Below are 15,511 nucleotides of genomic sequence, written 5' to 3'. Positions count from 1 at the left end.
ATTAAAAAGGATAAATGGCTATTTCTGGCATTCAACTCATAGGGAAAATGGAAATTTTAAATAGCAATATATAAAAAGTTAAAAAAAACCAAACCAACAACCAAGCTACAGCTTGAGAAACACCCATTCCTCCAAAGACAGCTTCAATCATCTTACCTTTACAGTAAGTTCTTCTATTGTTACTACCACAGTTTGCATCCCTGAGGCATGCATCATATTTTCCATGACCAAAGAACATGGTCGTAACACCTGAGTGAAAAATTAATTTGATTATTAATATAACTCCTGGAATCTAAGCTTTCCTAATGTTCTTGTACTTTTTATTCCCATAATAGAACAAAGGGATGCTGCTTCCATAAGATATCCCATTTCAGAAAAACAACATTATTTCTTACCGTAGTAACACTATTGTCTTGTTTTGGTTTGAGAAAAGCACAGGCCAACACTTTGAAGCCCTTCACTTGAGCAGTCATCCTTTGTGCAAGCTTTCCAGATGTCAGAGAAAAATCACATTGGAAGGAAACTTTTAAGGCAGGGGCATCAGCATTGGTCAAATTAGCAACAAATACAATTTCTGGATCTAGGATCACAGCTTTTACTGTCATATTTGGCCGTGTAGATATTTCTGTGAAGTAAAAAAATCCATTGAATATAAGATGTTTGAAAGCATTATCATGCACATAATACCTGAACCATGAACAAAAAATTGCTACATAATTTAGAGGTACAGATTTAACAAATAGTGTCTCAATTTTTACAGGAATACATTGCTGAAACGGAATAGGACACGGTGTTCAGAAATGAGCAGCAAACTGGTCACAAGTTTTGTTTTGAAGAAGCTCTTTAAAAAAACAGTATTAGCTCTATATACTGTAGTCAACCTAAGCACTGGCACTACAAATCCAAGTTAGAAATAGTTATCTTGTGGCTCAATTCCTAAAGTAACTAACTTCTTCAGAGTGAAGATTTACTAATTGAAACCAAATCAGCAATATGCAATTTCTTGTCTGAACACTCAGTCTCCAAACAGAAGGGGAGAATCTTAACATATTTATCTAAGTTAAAAGCAAGACACTCTAACCTAGTGATGGATTCAAGTCACTTTGGTTCTCAGTGTCCTGGGTTCAGCAGTAGCAGTCATTTTTTCTCCTTAGTAGCTGATGCAGTGCTGTGTTTTTCACTTTAGCCTGGGAACAGCACTGATAACACCAATGTTTTTAGTTACTGCTCAAATGTTTAGTCTGACCAAGGACCTTCTCAGCCTCATGCTCTGCCAGGGAGGAGGGGAAGCCGGGAGGAAGCAGAGACAGGACACCTGACCCAAACTAGCCAAAGAGGCATTCCATACCACAGCACGTCATGCCCAGGATGTAACTGAGAGTTACCCAGAAGGGCTAGCTCACTGCTCAGTCGGGCTGGGTATCAACAGGTGGTATTGTATTCTCTCCCCTTGTTATTTCCCTTATCATCATTATTATTGGTGGCAGCAGTAGGGGGTTTGTGTTATACCATAGTTACTGGACTGTTCTTATCTCAACCCGTGGGAGTTACATTCTTTTGATTCTCCTCCCCGTCCCTCCGGGAGCAGAGATGGGGGGAGAAAGGGTGGGAAGTGAGTGAATGGGCTGTGTGGGTTACTGACTGCACTTAAACCACAACAGTTCTTTTCAGCACCCAGCATGGGGCACGAAGGGTTGAGACAGGAAGGACAGGAAGGACAGGAAGCTGCAGAGGCATCACTGTTTGTAATTAGAGAAAGACGAAGTGCAGGACCACTACTCACACCAGGTTTTTTTACCCCATCCATCTTTTCCACCACCACATTATGGTAGTGTGTGACCTTCCTGCACACTAGGACCCACTGTAAGGGTTACACACATCTAACACTTGTTGGCAATATCAGTTTATCACATCTATTCAATGGAACAGGTGCCAATTTGAAGCTTGGTGCACTAAAGGAAAAGCAAAGCCAATAACACAGTTGGCTAGTTCCAAGAGTAAGTTGCTCTTTTTAAATCCTTAACTACTCTGTACATGGCACTTATTATCCTAAAGATGCTTCCTTTGCAATACTACATTGCAAAGGAATGAAATAAATCCTATTTAGCGTGAGTAATTTTTATATATTTAGCTCGGCTGAAGAGCACAACTCTACTAAACAGTCTTACAACTACTACTGCTTAAAACAATGGTATAAGTGGCCAATTTTCACATTGTGAAGAATAAAATTCTTAAGTCTGACAGCAAGTTTGCATCTTAAATACTTAAGGATGATTTATTTTCAAGGATGAAGTTTGTAAAGGAAGGGAGTTGCAGTGGGAGGTGAAAGTAAGTTTTACGGACCTGTTTCTGGCTTGGATTTCCCAGGAGCAACATGCTTTAATTGCAACTGTGCAGATCTTTCAGTTGAGGATGCTGGCATTGAGTTAATGAAAAAATCTGCTACTGTCAACAAAAACTCCATACTGGCACATATGTACAGCTTGTCAAGGACAGCAATGACTTCAGTTCCATTTTTATCCTGCTTGTAGTTTATATCTATCATAGATGTGTCACTTATGTCATCTTTCTTGTCTATCATTCTAGAAAACAAGTTTAATAAGAAATATTTCAAACACCAGAACACAGATCTAGAAAAACAAGGATGTGTAAGTAGTACAACTTTTTTTCTCCCCATGCCATTTGTAAATAAGAAGCACAATAAGCAATCTATGTTTCCTCCAGAAATAAGATGGTATACAGTTCCACAGTAATTTCAATTTAAAATCTGTGTGCTACAACTTTTAACCTACATATGTGGCATGTACCAATCAGACTGAAGTTTCAGTGCATAGATATCTCTAGCTGAGGCTGGTTGCTCTCTACTCAGCTGTTCTACACAGTTTACTGCAGTATTTCCACCCAGGGGGTCAGAACTAGATCATCTTTAAGGTCCCTATCCAACCAAACCCATCCTGTGATTCAATCCTCCCAGACATTTCTTTATTCTGGATAATCTGATTTCAATGTATAAAAGAAGAAACTTCCTCAATGTTATTAAAATGACAACATTCATATATTCATTTTATCCCCAATGTTTTTCTTCATTGCTACATTCACTGCTTTAGTGCACAGTATGACATTCAACAACTGACAGCCCTATTCCACTAAACAGTCTAAACTGAAGTTTCATCCATCCCATGTGAAGCAAATGACAGAACAAGGAAAGTCTTCCTAACAAACGCATGAAGCGTTTTCATTTTGTGTGCACTCAAACTTACCTTGCAGTCACATTCTGAATTCCTTCTCTGAGATCATCCAGGGTACATGCCTTGAGTTTAACATTAATATCCATTGACCCATCTGAAAACATCTTCCCTGATGATGCCATGAGATGCAGTCGAAGTTCACCAAGGCGTAATTTGTCACTATGCAGTGAAAGCAGAGACTTCTACATAATGAGAAACAGTAGGACTAGTTATTACAGTACAAAGTAAAAACCATGCTTCCCTTGCTGCTAGCCACATGAATTTAAGGATCTGATTAAATTTGTTGGTGTCTTCAGCCCTCCATTCTTATAAATTAAAGTACCTCAGTAAGAAAACAGAAAATACAAGTTGGCCTGTAGTACCAAGACTCAAAAAGCAAGCACCTTTCCACCAGGACAAAGGATATGAAGTCATAAAAATAAGACAACATTGCATATCTTTCTCTACTCTTTTCAGCACAGGAAAGATTCTCACTACTGCTCACAGTCAGAGATATGCAGAAGAGAAGCCTGGGCCATGTATACCTTGGATCTTTTTTTTTTTTTGATAGGTGGAATGACCAAATCAAATGCTGACTGGTTTTTCTAGGTTGGTTTAGGTTGGTTTCTTGCCTTTATTCAGTGGGATTTTTAGAAATGCACTTACATCCTTCAAATTAAGGACGTTTTCTTCCATAAAACCTCAAAATTCCAGGATAAACTGCATAAGCTCCATAAAGCAGGCATTCCAAAGCCAACACAACCAACAAAACTCTGGTTTACTATCCTGAGTTCCATCCACGGAAGAAGCCAAACTTCCCCACCCCACTTATATGATAGAAGCTTTGTCACAAACCTGATTCGTATCACTGTTGTAGAGAGTTACTGAAAGTGACTCAAAATTAAAGTCAAATGTAAGTGTTGTGCAACATTCCACAGAAGACTGAACTGCAGAAACACTTTTTTCTCCAGATGCAAGAAAAGGACCTGTCAGTGAAAAGAAAACAGTTTTACATTTCATTAGAACAGCAAGTCTGAGGTGGTTTTTTGGTGGTTTTCCTTGTTTGTGGCTTTTTCTTCATTTGGGCTTTGTTGTTGTTTTGTTTCTTTTTCAATTAAGATCAGAAAGTCACAAAAGGAGGAAAAGCCCCAAACCTGTGAGACTACTCAGAACATGCCACACTTTCATTTACTCAACATCACTTTGTTCTATTCAATGCATGTAAAGTTACTCACCATGGAGTGGCTTAAGAACCTTGAAAGAAAACTGTCATTAATTTACTGCAGTTCTTGATTTACTTTAATGAACAAGGAGTTTGCACTACTCTTCCAGTTTTTTCTCATACTATAGTAAAACAATTGTTGGTTGAACAGTAGTTTTTTTACAATGAGAATGTTAAGTTTTGGACACAAAAAGATTTTTACAAAGTGTTAACAGTAATTCATCAAGAGATATACAGTGCTTACATTAACACACTATTTGAATACTAATAACATCCTCAATTGTTATAACTGTGCATAAACGTAATTGGTTTGGCTTTCTTTTTCAAACCACATGCAACTTACAAGAGTCATTGCTATACTGAAGAATTATCATATTAAAAAAGATGAATCACAAAAAGCACACTACAAAAGGTACGAACATACCTTCATAGAAATCTGATTCATTTGGAACTTTCCCTTTCTTAAGTATCTGTGTATCTTCGATGTTTTCTTGCACAGTATTTGGCTGGGAGGAAGCTCCTCCAAGGTTTTCAAGTAAAATTTTCATGACAACAGTTAGATCTTCTTCACTAAGCGCAATCTGTAAAGTGATTAACCCACAATTTCATCTTTAGTGACATTATTTCTTTCCAACACAGTACACAAATGTTGAGAAGAAGCAACATGCTGCTTCCACCATACACAAGCTGTCTAGTCAAAACGATCCTGGCCAAAAAACCCTAAATGATTTGCCCTTTTTTCCTAAAATACCATTTGTTACTTGTTATGAACAGGAGTTACAACAAGCACTAACACTCCACATGAGAAACACTTACCAGTCTTGCAAAAGCTTTTTGCCTGCTAAAAAGACGAGTAACTGAGAATCATAAGCACTTCTTAACAATTAAGCAATCCAGAAACATTGCCAGATAACATTAATGTCAAGATTTACATTGTATATGCTAAAGAAACTGTCATTCAGTAGGCTTTTAAAGAGTTAATGGATCTGAATCCAATTACAACGAGTGTGAAAAAAAATAAGCAGTATCAAGTCACAAGATGCAGTCACTAAACCCATATTACAGCATTCAAATATTTTTTCTACATTTTCACAGTGCCACATTTGGCCACAACACAGATACAGCAATGAATTAGGACTCATGAACAAGTAAAAGCTCCCCCCCAGTCCACTTTTACCCACTTATTCCATATGGTTAATGTAGAGAAAAAGTAAAACCCTCCCTCTGCAAACATATCAACCCTAATTTTTACCTGTTGTATATCAAAGTTCCACACCTACCCTTCACATTTCTAATAAATCTAAACACTCAAATAACTTGAACATTACAGATGAAACAATTTAAAATTTGAAATCTGGATTTTAAATGCTGACTCAACGGATAGCCACAAGGAATTTACTGACTGTTGAGTCAAAGGATAGCTCCAACAGACCCTCAGAAAAATTACAATAGGTTTTACTCCGTTTGTATGAAATACTTGCTGCTACACCAAAAATATTCATCATACAGTATCAAAACTCCAACAGATCTAGAAATTAGACAGTCAAGCTGGAAGTCTTTTAACACTGTAATAATTACAAATTGCAACTAGTTCACAAGCTCCTTCACTAGGCTAAATACTATTCTGAGAAAACATGTAACTTCTGATGCATCTCTGCTTTGCCATGGCATTACCTGCATTGGCTTCAAGTCTCCTTTAATACCAATTGTTGGTGCTTCATGATACCAAGTTGCTGCTAAATTTCTCTGGACCAGTAAAGTCAAACTCACAGGACGCAGAATTTCAGAATCTGGTTGAGACTCTGTGGATATAATGCACCTACAAAAGACAGCAGAAGCAGCAGAGGAAACGTTTAGTAGCTACAGAATCCCAAATATACTGATCTAGCAGGATTATGGGTATACTTAATTTCATAATAATAATGTGCACTTACATGCACTTACGTGCAGGTATGCACTTAAGATGAACTCAATTACTGCCCTATTATTCCTTTCTTCCCATGAAACTTTAGACACTGCGGACATATGCCCCTGTCTAAAAGCACTCCTAAACTTAGCTGTGGGGTGAGCAAGATAGGTGTTTGGGTTTAATATGTTTTTATCACCTACCATCTTTAAATAATAGAACAATTCTGCACATCAAACATGAGCCTGTTTTCCATATGAACACTTTTCTACTCAGAAGAAAAGCCTGTGTATACCTTGATAATTTCAAATGAGTTAGCTGCACGTCCATGTTGTCAATGACTGGAGGAAGCGAAGATTCATCTGAAGACACCAGCTTGAATTCATTCTGAACTCTGATTAAGCCAAGATCAGCTACCAAAGCATTAGATGAAGTTGAGGATTCGGGAACAACTATAACTGGAGCTTTCAGGTTGACATCCATTAAGAGGCGGAAGCTCTTTTTAGCAAAGTCTTTCATGCTGGAAGCAGCCATTTCTGCCGCCTGGACAGTGACTGCCGTCAGGGCTTCTTGTGCCGTTTGGAAATTGTTTAGGAAGTCCTGTTGGTAGGTAGTGAAAAAAGTAAGAGTTCTATGAGAGCAAATGAGCCCTGCATAAAAGGCAAGACCCAGGCAAAACATAAACTTAAGAGAAGCAATATAGCTCTGGCAGAAATATGAACTTCCCATTCAACCAGATGAGTTTCAAACCAGAAAAAAGTTAAAATCATGCACAAGCTAAGACACTGCTTGCTTATTTAGGTTTTAAGATATTATTAAAGCTATCAACTTTAGTTCTGTATTTGTTTTGTCATCCTTTTCCTTATTTGTCATTCTTGCATAAAGCAGTGCAACTTAAGTGACACCTCTTCAGCAAAATAATTCTTATAAGCTTGTATAGAGCTCAGGTTACAAAGAGTTGACTGCATTTTATTTTCTTAATAAACTTCTAATGTCAAGAAAAGAACTGAAACTAATGACTTACCAAGAGAGACATAAAGAATTTATGTAGGTAAATTACTTGGATGCAGCCCACTTTCAGAGACATTTTACCATCCACCCTTGACATATCACTGTAGGCTTCCCCAGCAGTAGCATCTGGGTAAAGTGATACGTGAAATCTAAACACTTCATCTCCCATTATGGAGACAGCCTAGAAGATTAAGTGTGTGTAGTTAATACCGGCAGACAGTAATCTGTGATAGAATTACTGCTTAGGTTATCAAACAAGAAATATCTCTACATAAAGATTAATTGCAACTTATGAGCAATACTTGAACATACATAGGTTAGGTACAAAAGGTTTGTCTCTTTGCACTTAGTTATGTGTAGCCCATTTTATATTTAACCCATGCTACACAATTAAACACATGAATGCAAACATGATTAGAAAGAAGAACGGAAACATGTTTTGCTACCCTGAGATAAAGGAAATTACCAGTGAAACTTTGCTTAACATTTTGTACATTACATTGCACTTAATATTATACAACACCACAAACCAACTACAGAGCTGTCATTAAACAAAGAACCAGCTAATTTTGTTTAAAGTCCGCACATCACATCACCTTTTTATGGACTGTTTTTGGATCAACGTTTGTAATTACAATGTCCTCAAGTCTGGAAAACACCTTAATCTTTTTAGGTTTCATTACTACAGATGCATCCATTCCTGATTTGAGACAAAAGGAAGAAGATAATAATTTGTTGAAGTGCATTTTTAAAGTCACCAGCTTTTTAAAATAGAAGCATTATTTATTACTGACTATGAAGAACAAAAACAGCTTAGAAATCAGCATTCTACCATGTAACAACCAACGCTAACCTTACTACACATGATAAATTTGCCAGCATAAATTGACTCTAAGAGTAAAGTAAAAATTCCCAACAGTATCTAGTATCTAGCTAGTGAAAAATGGAAGCTTGTTTTATTTATTACATAGTGCCTTCATTTCTTTTGAGTTTACTCCACTTAGAAATTGTCTTCTTTTTCCATGTCAAATATTTTCTTCCCTTGTAGGATTTTTGTTTATTAAAATATTTAATTGCAATCATATCATACAATGAAAATACATTCAAACATATACTAAACACATCTATGATGCACTCATGCTAACCTTTCAGAAGTGAAAGAATGGAGGGGAACAATATAACTTTTGCTACAGCCAAATAAACTGATACCCTTACCTTGTATTCTAATGTCTGCAAGGCTACAGGTCTGATCACACACTGTAATACTGAATGCATTTAGCTTTGCAGTGAGTTTTAGTTCACAGATATCATCATGGGCTGCATTACCAGACACTGGACAGGAAACACAAGAGTCATGTAAGAACTTCAGAAGAATGTTAGATTATTTGTTTTGTACATACATCAACTATTCCAAAAGCAACCTGGAGTTATTCCTTAAAAATTACTCTAATTTTTAGTTAAGACATGAAACAATTCTTCTATTAACACAGTTTTCTTCTGGCACAACAACAGTCAACAACTAACCCAGGCAAAGAGCAATCAAGATGATGTTTTTTGCTCCTTTTTTATATCTAGTTTTCATGCAACAGTATGCAGAATACAGTGGGCATTTCATTATTTCAAACACTATTGCACATGAGGAATGCTCCCTGAATTTCCCAAACAACGCTACAAACACAAGAATCAATCACACAGAAGCTGAGAAAACATTCTGAAGTAGATTCCATACAAAAACTTCACACTATTTCAAGGTTACAGTACCAATCGTTAAAAGAAGCACAACAGCCTTGAGTTCAGAACTTCTCTTTTCTTCCCCTAGGCTTAAGAATGTTTATTTTCAGCTATAGAATCCCCCTTTTGAGCCTTTTTCAATTGGAAAGCAACATGGTTGTGACACTGAGGCTTTGGAAAGGCTCTAGTACTGGTCATTGTAATATCATTTATTCAACTTCTTTAATAAAGTCACACCGCTACCTAGGGAAGTTATATTGAGTAAGGAGAATCTGTAAAATTAAGCAATGGAAAAAAATATCCGGTGCCATTTTTTTTTTTTTTTTTTACAAGATTATTTTCTCACCAAAATGTACTGCAACCACCCAAACCGGTATTCTGAAACCAAAGGTGAGATGCTGTTAAGCAACAAAAGCATGGCCTTTCTAATGCCACATTACCTGGTTTAACTGTACTTCCTTTTACTTGTTCTTTTATTTGAGGCTTGTGGTATGATACTTTATCAGTACTGGGAAGACCACCTGATGGAATACTGAACGTGAGAAAACTCATGATGGAAAGCAAAGCCTCTGTGTGGAGTACTATATCCAAACATGAAAAGATGACCTAAAATGAGGGCAAGACAGAGTGACACTGTTATTTAGTAGCAGTCTATTGCATAAAAACTCAGCTTTATTGTCACAGAATTAAGCTTCTATTTCCTCCAAGTTAACAGGACACAAGCTCCAGAACAGATGAGGGAGCTATGGAACAGGAGCTTAATACAACTATAGAGGAACTGTGTCAATCTGAAAATGGATGCTTTGTGTGGTTACGCTTTTTCGGTAAGCTTAGTTCTGCTGCATTTCATTGTGGACTATTGAGCACTTTGGTTGACACCTCCAGAACCAACCACAGGTAGGGATATTTTAGTATGTATGACAGAATAAAACAAGACTCAAACTCTGCAATCAGAATAGAAATTATGTGAGTAGCAACTACTCCATCCAGTACTACTTCGTGAAACCGAATATCCGCTACCTGACTTCTGGCTCAAAGCAATTCTTGGTAAATGCTGGTTTTACTGGTAACATTAAGGATGTCACTCTCTTAACTCTGAAGTTGCTCAGGCACTTCAAACTCCACATACGGCTGTTAAGAAGCGAACTTCATCCACCACTACTACTTTAAAGGAAACGGCTTAAAAGCAAAAGGACCTGAAAATGCTTGTTTGACCTGTCACTGCACATCTAAATTTCACTGTTACAAACTTTTAAGCTCTGAACACAAAGCCTTCGTTCCACACAGTACCAAGTGTATCACCCTAGAAATAAAATTTATCCTACAGGTCTCAGTTAGAAATATGTGCTTATAAATTATAACTAGCTAAAAATGTAAATCTTCTAGTTTAAAAAATTAATACAACTAAATACTTCTGTAAAATAATAATAATAATTCTTTTTCCCTCCTGGATTCCTCTTTGAAGTAGTTAAATATAAAGCAGTAAGCTCTCACAATGACAGAGTTAGGAGATTGGGTTTTGGGTTGGGTTTTTGTTTGTTTCCTGGGGCTTTTTTTTCCCTTAAATGAGAAAACAAGTGAGTAACTATTTCACACAACTGTTGCTATTTGAGAAGCTTAAAGCAAATTACACACATCCAGTACTCACATTGATGTTTTGCTTCGTGCTTCCGTAAGCAGTAACAAAATCTGGTCCATCAGCATCTGCCTAAGGGAAGAAATAAGAGAGCCCAAGCACACAGTCAGTCTCTATTGAATTTACCGAATTTATTAACTGAATTAACTGAATTTGCCACACACACACAGGTATAAGGATTATTCCGACTGCAAAGAAAACAAAGGAAAGTGATGCATAAACAAGTTCTCTAAATATAGCACATGATCAGTGCAACCAGAACAGGGTACTAGCAAATGCTCAGTGACATTTTATAACATACATGTTGTAAAAGTTCAACTGGCCAGTTACAAGATTTTCTCTTACCTAGGATGTTTTTAAACTGGATCAATTGATGCTTAGTACTCTGTCAGAACGAATTCACTTGTTTATGCTATTATAGATAGGAAAACTAATAGCCCACTGGTTCTACAACCTATCAGCTTCCCAAGTTTTTGTGCAGTTTTTGGAGGTTGCTTGCTACCTGTAGAGAGCCACCTATCACTTACATAGGCAAAGACTCTCTCAACCTGCTAAATTTCACAAAGGCTCTAATCTGTGTTGTTCACAGAGAACACAAACATTTGGCTTCACCAGTGATTTCAGTAATTGTGTTGACTTATGAAGCAAGCACTATATGGAAGCAGTGGAGTGTGGACGTTAAACAACAGGCATTTGGAAGAAGACATACATAAGCTTGAGATATAAATCCTAGAGGTTTTAAAACCAGCAAAAAAAAAAACCACCAAACCCAAACACAGCCCAAGTATGGAAGCCTTATTTTAATTCCCATATAATCTTAGTTAAAAGGTATTGAAACCTTAATGTATTCCATCTTCAGAAGATGTTCATCTGTCTCACTTGAAGAATTAATAATGCAAAGGGGATCTCCTTTTGAGTCTGAAAATTAAGAAATAAAACCATAAATTATTTCCACTGATGAGCTTTATTTCATCTATGGAATACTGCCATGCTAATTCTCAGTAATATACTATTGTTGCTTAAATAGTTAAGGTAAGTATCTCTTTTCATTGAGAAGTTGCAGACTAAGCATTACCTTGTGAAATGCTGTACTGATTTGATTTTATTTTTAATCAAGATACAAAAACTAACTTTCTTGGTCCTGGAAGAATATTCAAAACTGGAAAGTTATTTGCATTCCTTTAATTAGTTTTTCATTCCTGTATTTACATTTTTCTATTTCTAGAAATAGACATATTATAAACTTTATATATTTTTATACGCTATACTTTTCTACTTTGAATACTGGCTATTTCTGTCATTACTTCAATATTACTTTGAATTGCTACCTGACCCATCAAGGAAGCAGGCTGGATCTCCAGTGTTGTCAGAACTGGCCATAAAGCACAGCTTCAGAAGTTCATCAAAACCCTCCGAACAGATGGAATACTTCTCGGGAATGACCCTTCCTACTCAAAGCAGGCAACTAACTCAGATTAACTCAAGCTAACTCTAGCAACAGGAGTAAAACAGATTAACTCAATCTAAATGACACATGACATTTCATTAAGTTAAATCAGAACGTAGCTTTTCGCCCTTTCCTTCTCCCCGAGTTATTATTTATGACTGTGCTACCCTCTTGCTACACAAGCTGCCTGCACACACTGTACTGTAGACTGCGTTTCAGCTTTCGAGATGACTTACCATTGATTTCAATACATCTCATCATAATTTTTTTCAGATATGCTGCTGCTGTCAACTCATGATTTCTAATTTTGGTTTCAGTTCCAAGCTGCAGCACAGTCAGAATATGTAACGGATGTCTCTCTTTCTGAACCTGCTTCATCAAGGTTATTGCAACCTGGAATATGGAAAGGGAAACAAGTCTGCTATCTCTGTAAAGCTGTCCAGATATTATGGCATGCAGTTGTAACTAGGCTTCAAAAGCAGTATTAATCTAGACTAAATCTGGCTAGAATTTACTTTTGTTGTGGCAGTACATCTTTATCTTATCAAGCTATGCTTCAGTGCTACAGTGCTACACAGAAAGTTTGATTATGGAAATAAGGATTACTACAAATCATACTGGTCTGGAGGGAAGGACAGCATTAAACAGCAACCTGAATCTATCTCTGAGTATCTGTTACTATGAAAATAACAATTAAGGCCACAAATGTTGCAACATTACAATTCCTAATTTATAGGAGGTTTTAAGCATTATATGATGAGAACTTTGGAAATGAGAAAAAACTTGTGTTTCTAAATGTAGCTGAAAATTAAAGTAGAAGTAGCTATAGTTATTTAGGAATTATGTTCATTTCAATGCATTTATTTCATAAGGCAATCATCTTCCATTGTTGCAAACTAAGAATTGCCTCGCCTAACAGTTTACCACATGAGGAATTTAAAGAATTCAGGTTTGTCGATACTTTGCATCACCAAGTGGCATACACTTTGTATATTAACAAATTAGCATTTTAACAGTAATAACCCAACATACAGAGTACACAGACAAAGTGGACGCTGGTAAAAAATTCCATGCGAAGCCTGTGTAAAACCATATTAAAGAAGACAAAATTGTTCATAAGATAAAATGATTAAATGAGACAACACAAAGCACCACAGGTTAGCCTGTAATAATGCCTCAGTCCTACCATTAAAATAAAACTCTTCACAGCCAAAACAGCTATTCTGAAAGCTAGAAGCTGCCACGGGTACTAGGGATACCCACTGGATAACTACCTGCTCTTTGTTGACTGGTACCTCACCAGCCAATTGCAACTGTAATTCTGCAAAATCAGAAAAACCCAAAACCTGGGATGCTAGCAACTTGCTACCTGTTTACACTCCAGCTATGGAACAAGTTTTTCTAATGCCCTTAAAACTAAGGTTTTTTACATGATCTCCTACCACGCACATAGAATACATTTCCCTGCTGGCCCTGCCTGCCTGGATGATTTCTTAGGCATAGGTATCTTTGTTAATTGATTGATTGCATTAGCCAGTACTTCATCTACAACCTAACCTTCAGACTTAGTATCCCTAAGGGAAAAACACTAGTTCTAGCTTATTTCAGCTGGTTTGTTAATAAGAGAATCATATACAGCTTAATAAAGGATTAAGGCTAGGAGAGTGCAGAACATCTAAAATAAGTCTGGTTTTCCCCATTAGATGTATTGCCTATGTTAAATATTCCATAAATACAATCTCACATAATACAGACAAAGAAGACAGCTCAAGAAACAGCTAAAGAATCTGGGTTCTGGGTTTTTATTCTCTTCTGGTTGCTGTGTATCATCTTTAAGCAGCTAAAATGGACTTGGGTAGCCCACTGCTTATGAGAAATAGACTTAATTCACTTACTGGAATCGTAACAGTACAGTTTACAGATGGATACATACCTCTTTGATTTCAAAATTAAGTAGCATATTGACTACATCTTCATTTAATGTTCTTTTTGTCTTTTCAGGCAGCATTCCTTCTGGAACACTCTTATCCTGTGTCAAAACAGATTTCTCCACTTCTTTGGTTTTACCTGTAACATTCACTGAATTGGTTAACTTTTGAAATTGCCACCACTTGCTTAGCTCAAGAAACACATCCGATTCTTTTATTCATTTAGATGGCTTATGTTCACTTAAAATAAGCTAGCAACATTTCCACAAGCACAGCCTTTAACTTCAGAGCAAGCAAATGAAACGGAAACATGTTCTGCAACAAGAAAGTTCTGACATCTCAATACCTTGCTAGTTCTGAGACAATTTAGCTAACGTAATTACCAACTTTTATCTTGTAATGCTTTTACTTTTTTCAAGTATTAAACACTGTCCTTGCAAAATTATGACACATTTATCCGTCACACATGATGCTCTCAGATCTAAGCTTGCTTTCCAGATAATAAACACTTCCCCTTATTCCTGAAAGCTAACATACTTAACATTCATGACAACAAAATCCCATTTCTGACCTTCCTTTTGCAGTACTGATTTTGCAGGAATTAGTTTTTCTTCTGCTTCACCAAGGTTTTCGGTCAACACTTTGAGAAAGACATTCAAATCCTCTTGACTCAATACAACCTACGAAATTGCGGATTACAGTTCGCAAGACAAACATACTGCTCTTTAATATATCACTAACTAGCAAAGCAGAGCAATGTTTCCTGGCAAGCAGAGTGCTTATTTACAGATCTATTGTCAGCTGCTTCCTCCCTTAAATAACACAATGAAATTCATTTAACCCTTTATTGTTGAAGGATTAGGACATTAAAGAGGTTCTAAAGTTACATCAATATATATCACAGCCTTTATTTAGTGTTTCTGTGCTTTTAGTATTTTTGTATAAATGACATGTTACTTCATGTTAATTAAATTCCAGTTTCACTCAAAATGTATCTGGTATTTTCTTTCATAGTATATAAATTGCCAGGAAAAAAAACTATCTGGAGGTCATTCAAGGGAGACAGGAAGTAACGACGCTGGAGTCACTAAGGCAAATATTTGCATTAATTTCAACTCCTCTCAAGAAGATTCCATTTAAAACAAAAAAGGTACTGAAAAAGAGATTTGCTCAGAGAACTGGACACAAAAAACATTTGATTTAAGTTGGTCCTGCCTTCTGGCAGGGGATAACACAGACTCCTTGACACCCCTTTCAGTTTTCTTATTAGAGTTTTTTCTTTTCTTTCTCTCAGTTCCACAAATGCACACAGAAGTCTGAGTAGTTTATATAACACTTTCAAACCTACACATTCACACAGGTAGGTTAAACCTTATCAACATCCCTAAAATGCAACTTAAACC

General features: G+C 36.6%; 1 protein-coding gene across 4 annotated transcripts in view; it reads right to left on the bottom strand.

The window, feature by feature from the left end:
- The window catches only part of VPS13C (vacuolar protein sorting 13 homolog C), an 87,211-nt gene that overhangs the window by 33,372 nt on the left and 38,328 nt on the right, over positions 1 to 15,511 (bottom strand). For all 4 annotated transcript variants that reach the window (XR_009966226.1, XM_062626321.1, XM_062626329.1 and 1 more), the window contains 17 exons: positions 14,680 to 14,788; positions 14,114 to 14,247; positions 12,417 to 12,573; positions 11,572 to 11,651; positions 10,746 to 10,805; positions 9,538 to 9,703; positions 8,582 to 8,698; positions 7,963 to 8,066; positions 7,380 to 7,547; positions 6,651 to 6,955; positions 6,124 to 6,268; positions 4,874 to 5,030; positions 4,083 to 4,213; positions 3,261 to 3,430; positions 2,344 to 2,582; positions 396 to 625; positions 157 to 249 (listed from right to left, as the gene is read on the bottom strand). Coding sequence is in view for 3 of the 4 variants with exons in the window: in XM_062626321.1 (XP_062482305.1) it covers positions 157 to 249; positions 396 to 625; positions 2,344 to 2,582; positions 3,261 to 3,430; positions 4,083 to 4,213; positions 4,874 to 5,030; positions 6,124 to 6,268; positions 6,651 to 6,955; positions 7,380 to 7,547; positions 7,963 to 8,066; positions 8,582 to 8,698; positions 9,538 to 9,703; positions 10,746 to 10,805; positions 11,572 to 11,651; positions 12,417 to 12,573; positions 14,114 to 14,247; positions 14,680 to 14,788 (2,565 nt within the window). In the remaining variant the exon portion in view is untranslated. The remainder of the gene's footprint in view (positions 1 to 156; positions 250 to 395; positions 626 to 2,343; positions 2,583 to 3,260; positions 3,431 to 4,082; positions 4,214 to 4,873; positions 5,031 to 6,123; positions 6,269 to 6,650; positions 6,956 to 7,379; positions 7,548 to 7,962; positions 8,067 to 8,581; positions 8,699 to 9,537; positions 9,704 to 10,745; positions 10,806 to 11,571; positions 11,652 to 12,416; positions 12,574 to 14,113; positions 14,248 to 14,679; positions 14,789 to 15,511) is intronic.

The sequence above is a fragment of the Pezoporus occidentalis genome, unplaced genomic scaffold (genome assembly GCF_034315485.1).
Source record: "Pezoporus occidentalis ecotype Australia unplaced genomic scaffold, CSIRO_AGI_Poc_V1 ctg11, whole genome shotgun sequence".
Taxonomy (NCBI): domain Eukaryota; kingdom Metazoa; phylum Chordata; class Aves; order Psittaciformes; family Psittacidae; genus Pezoporus; species Pezoporus occidentalis.
Note: the sequence above shows the minus strand (reverse complement) of the source record. Positions and strands in the feature narration are given on the sequence as shown.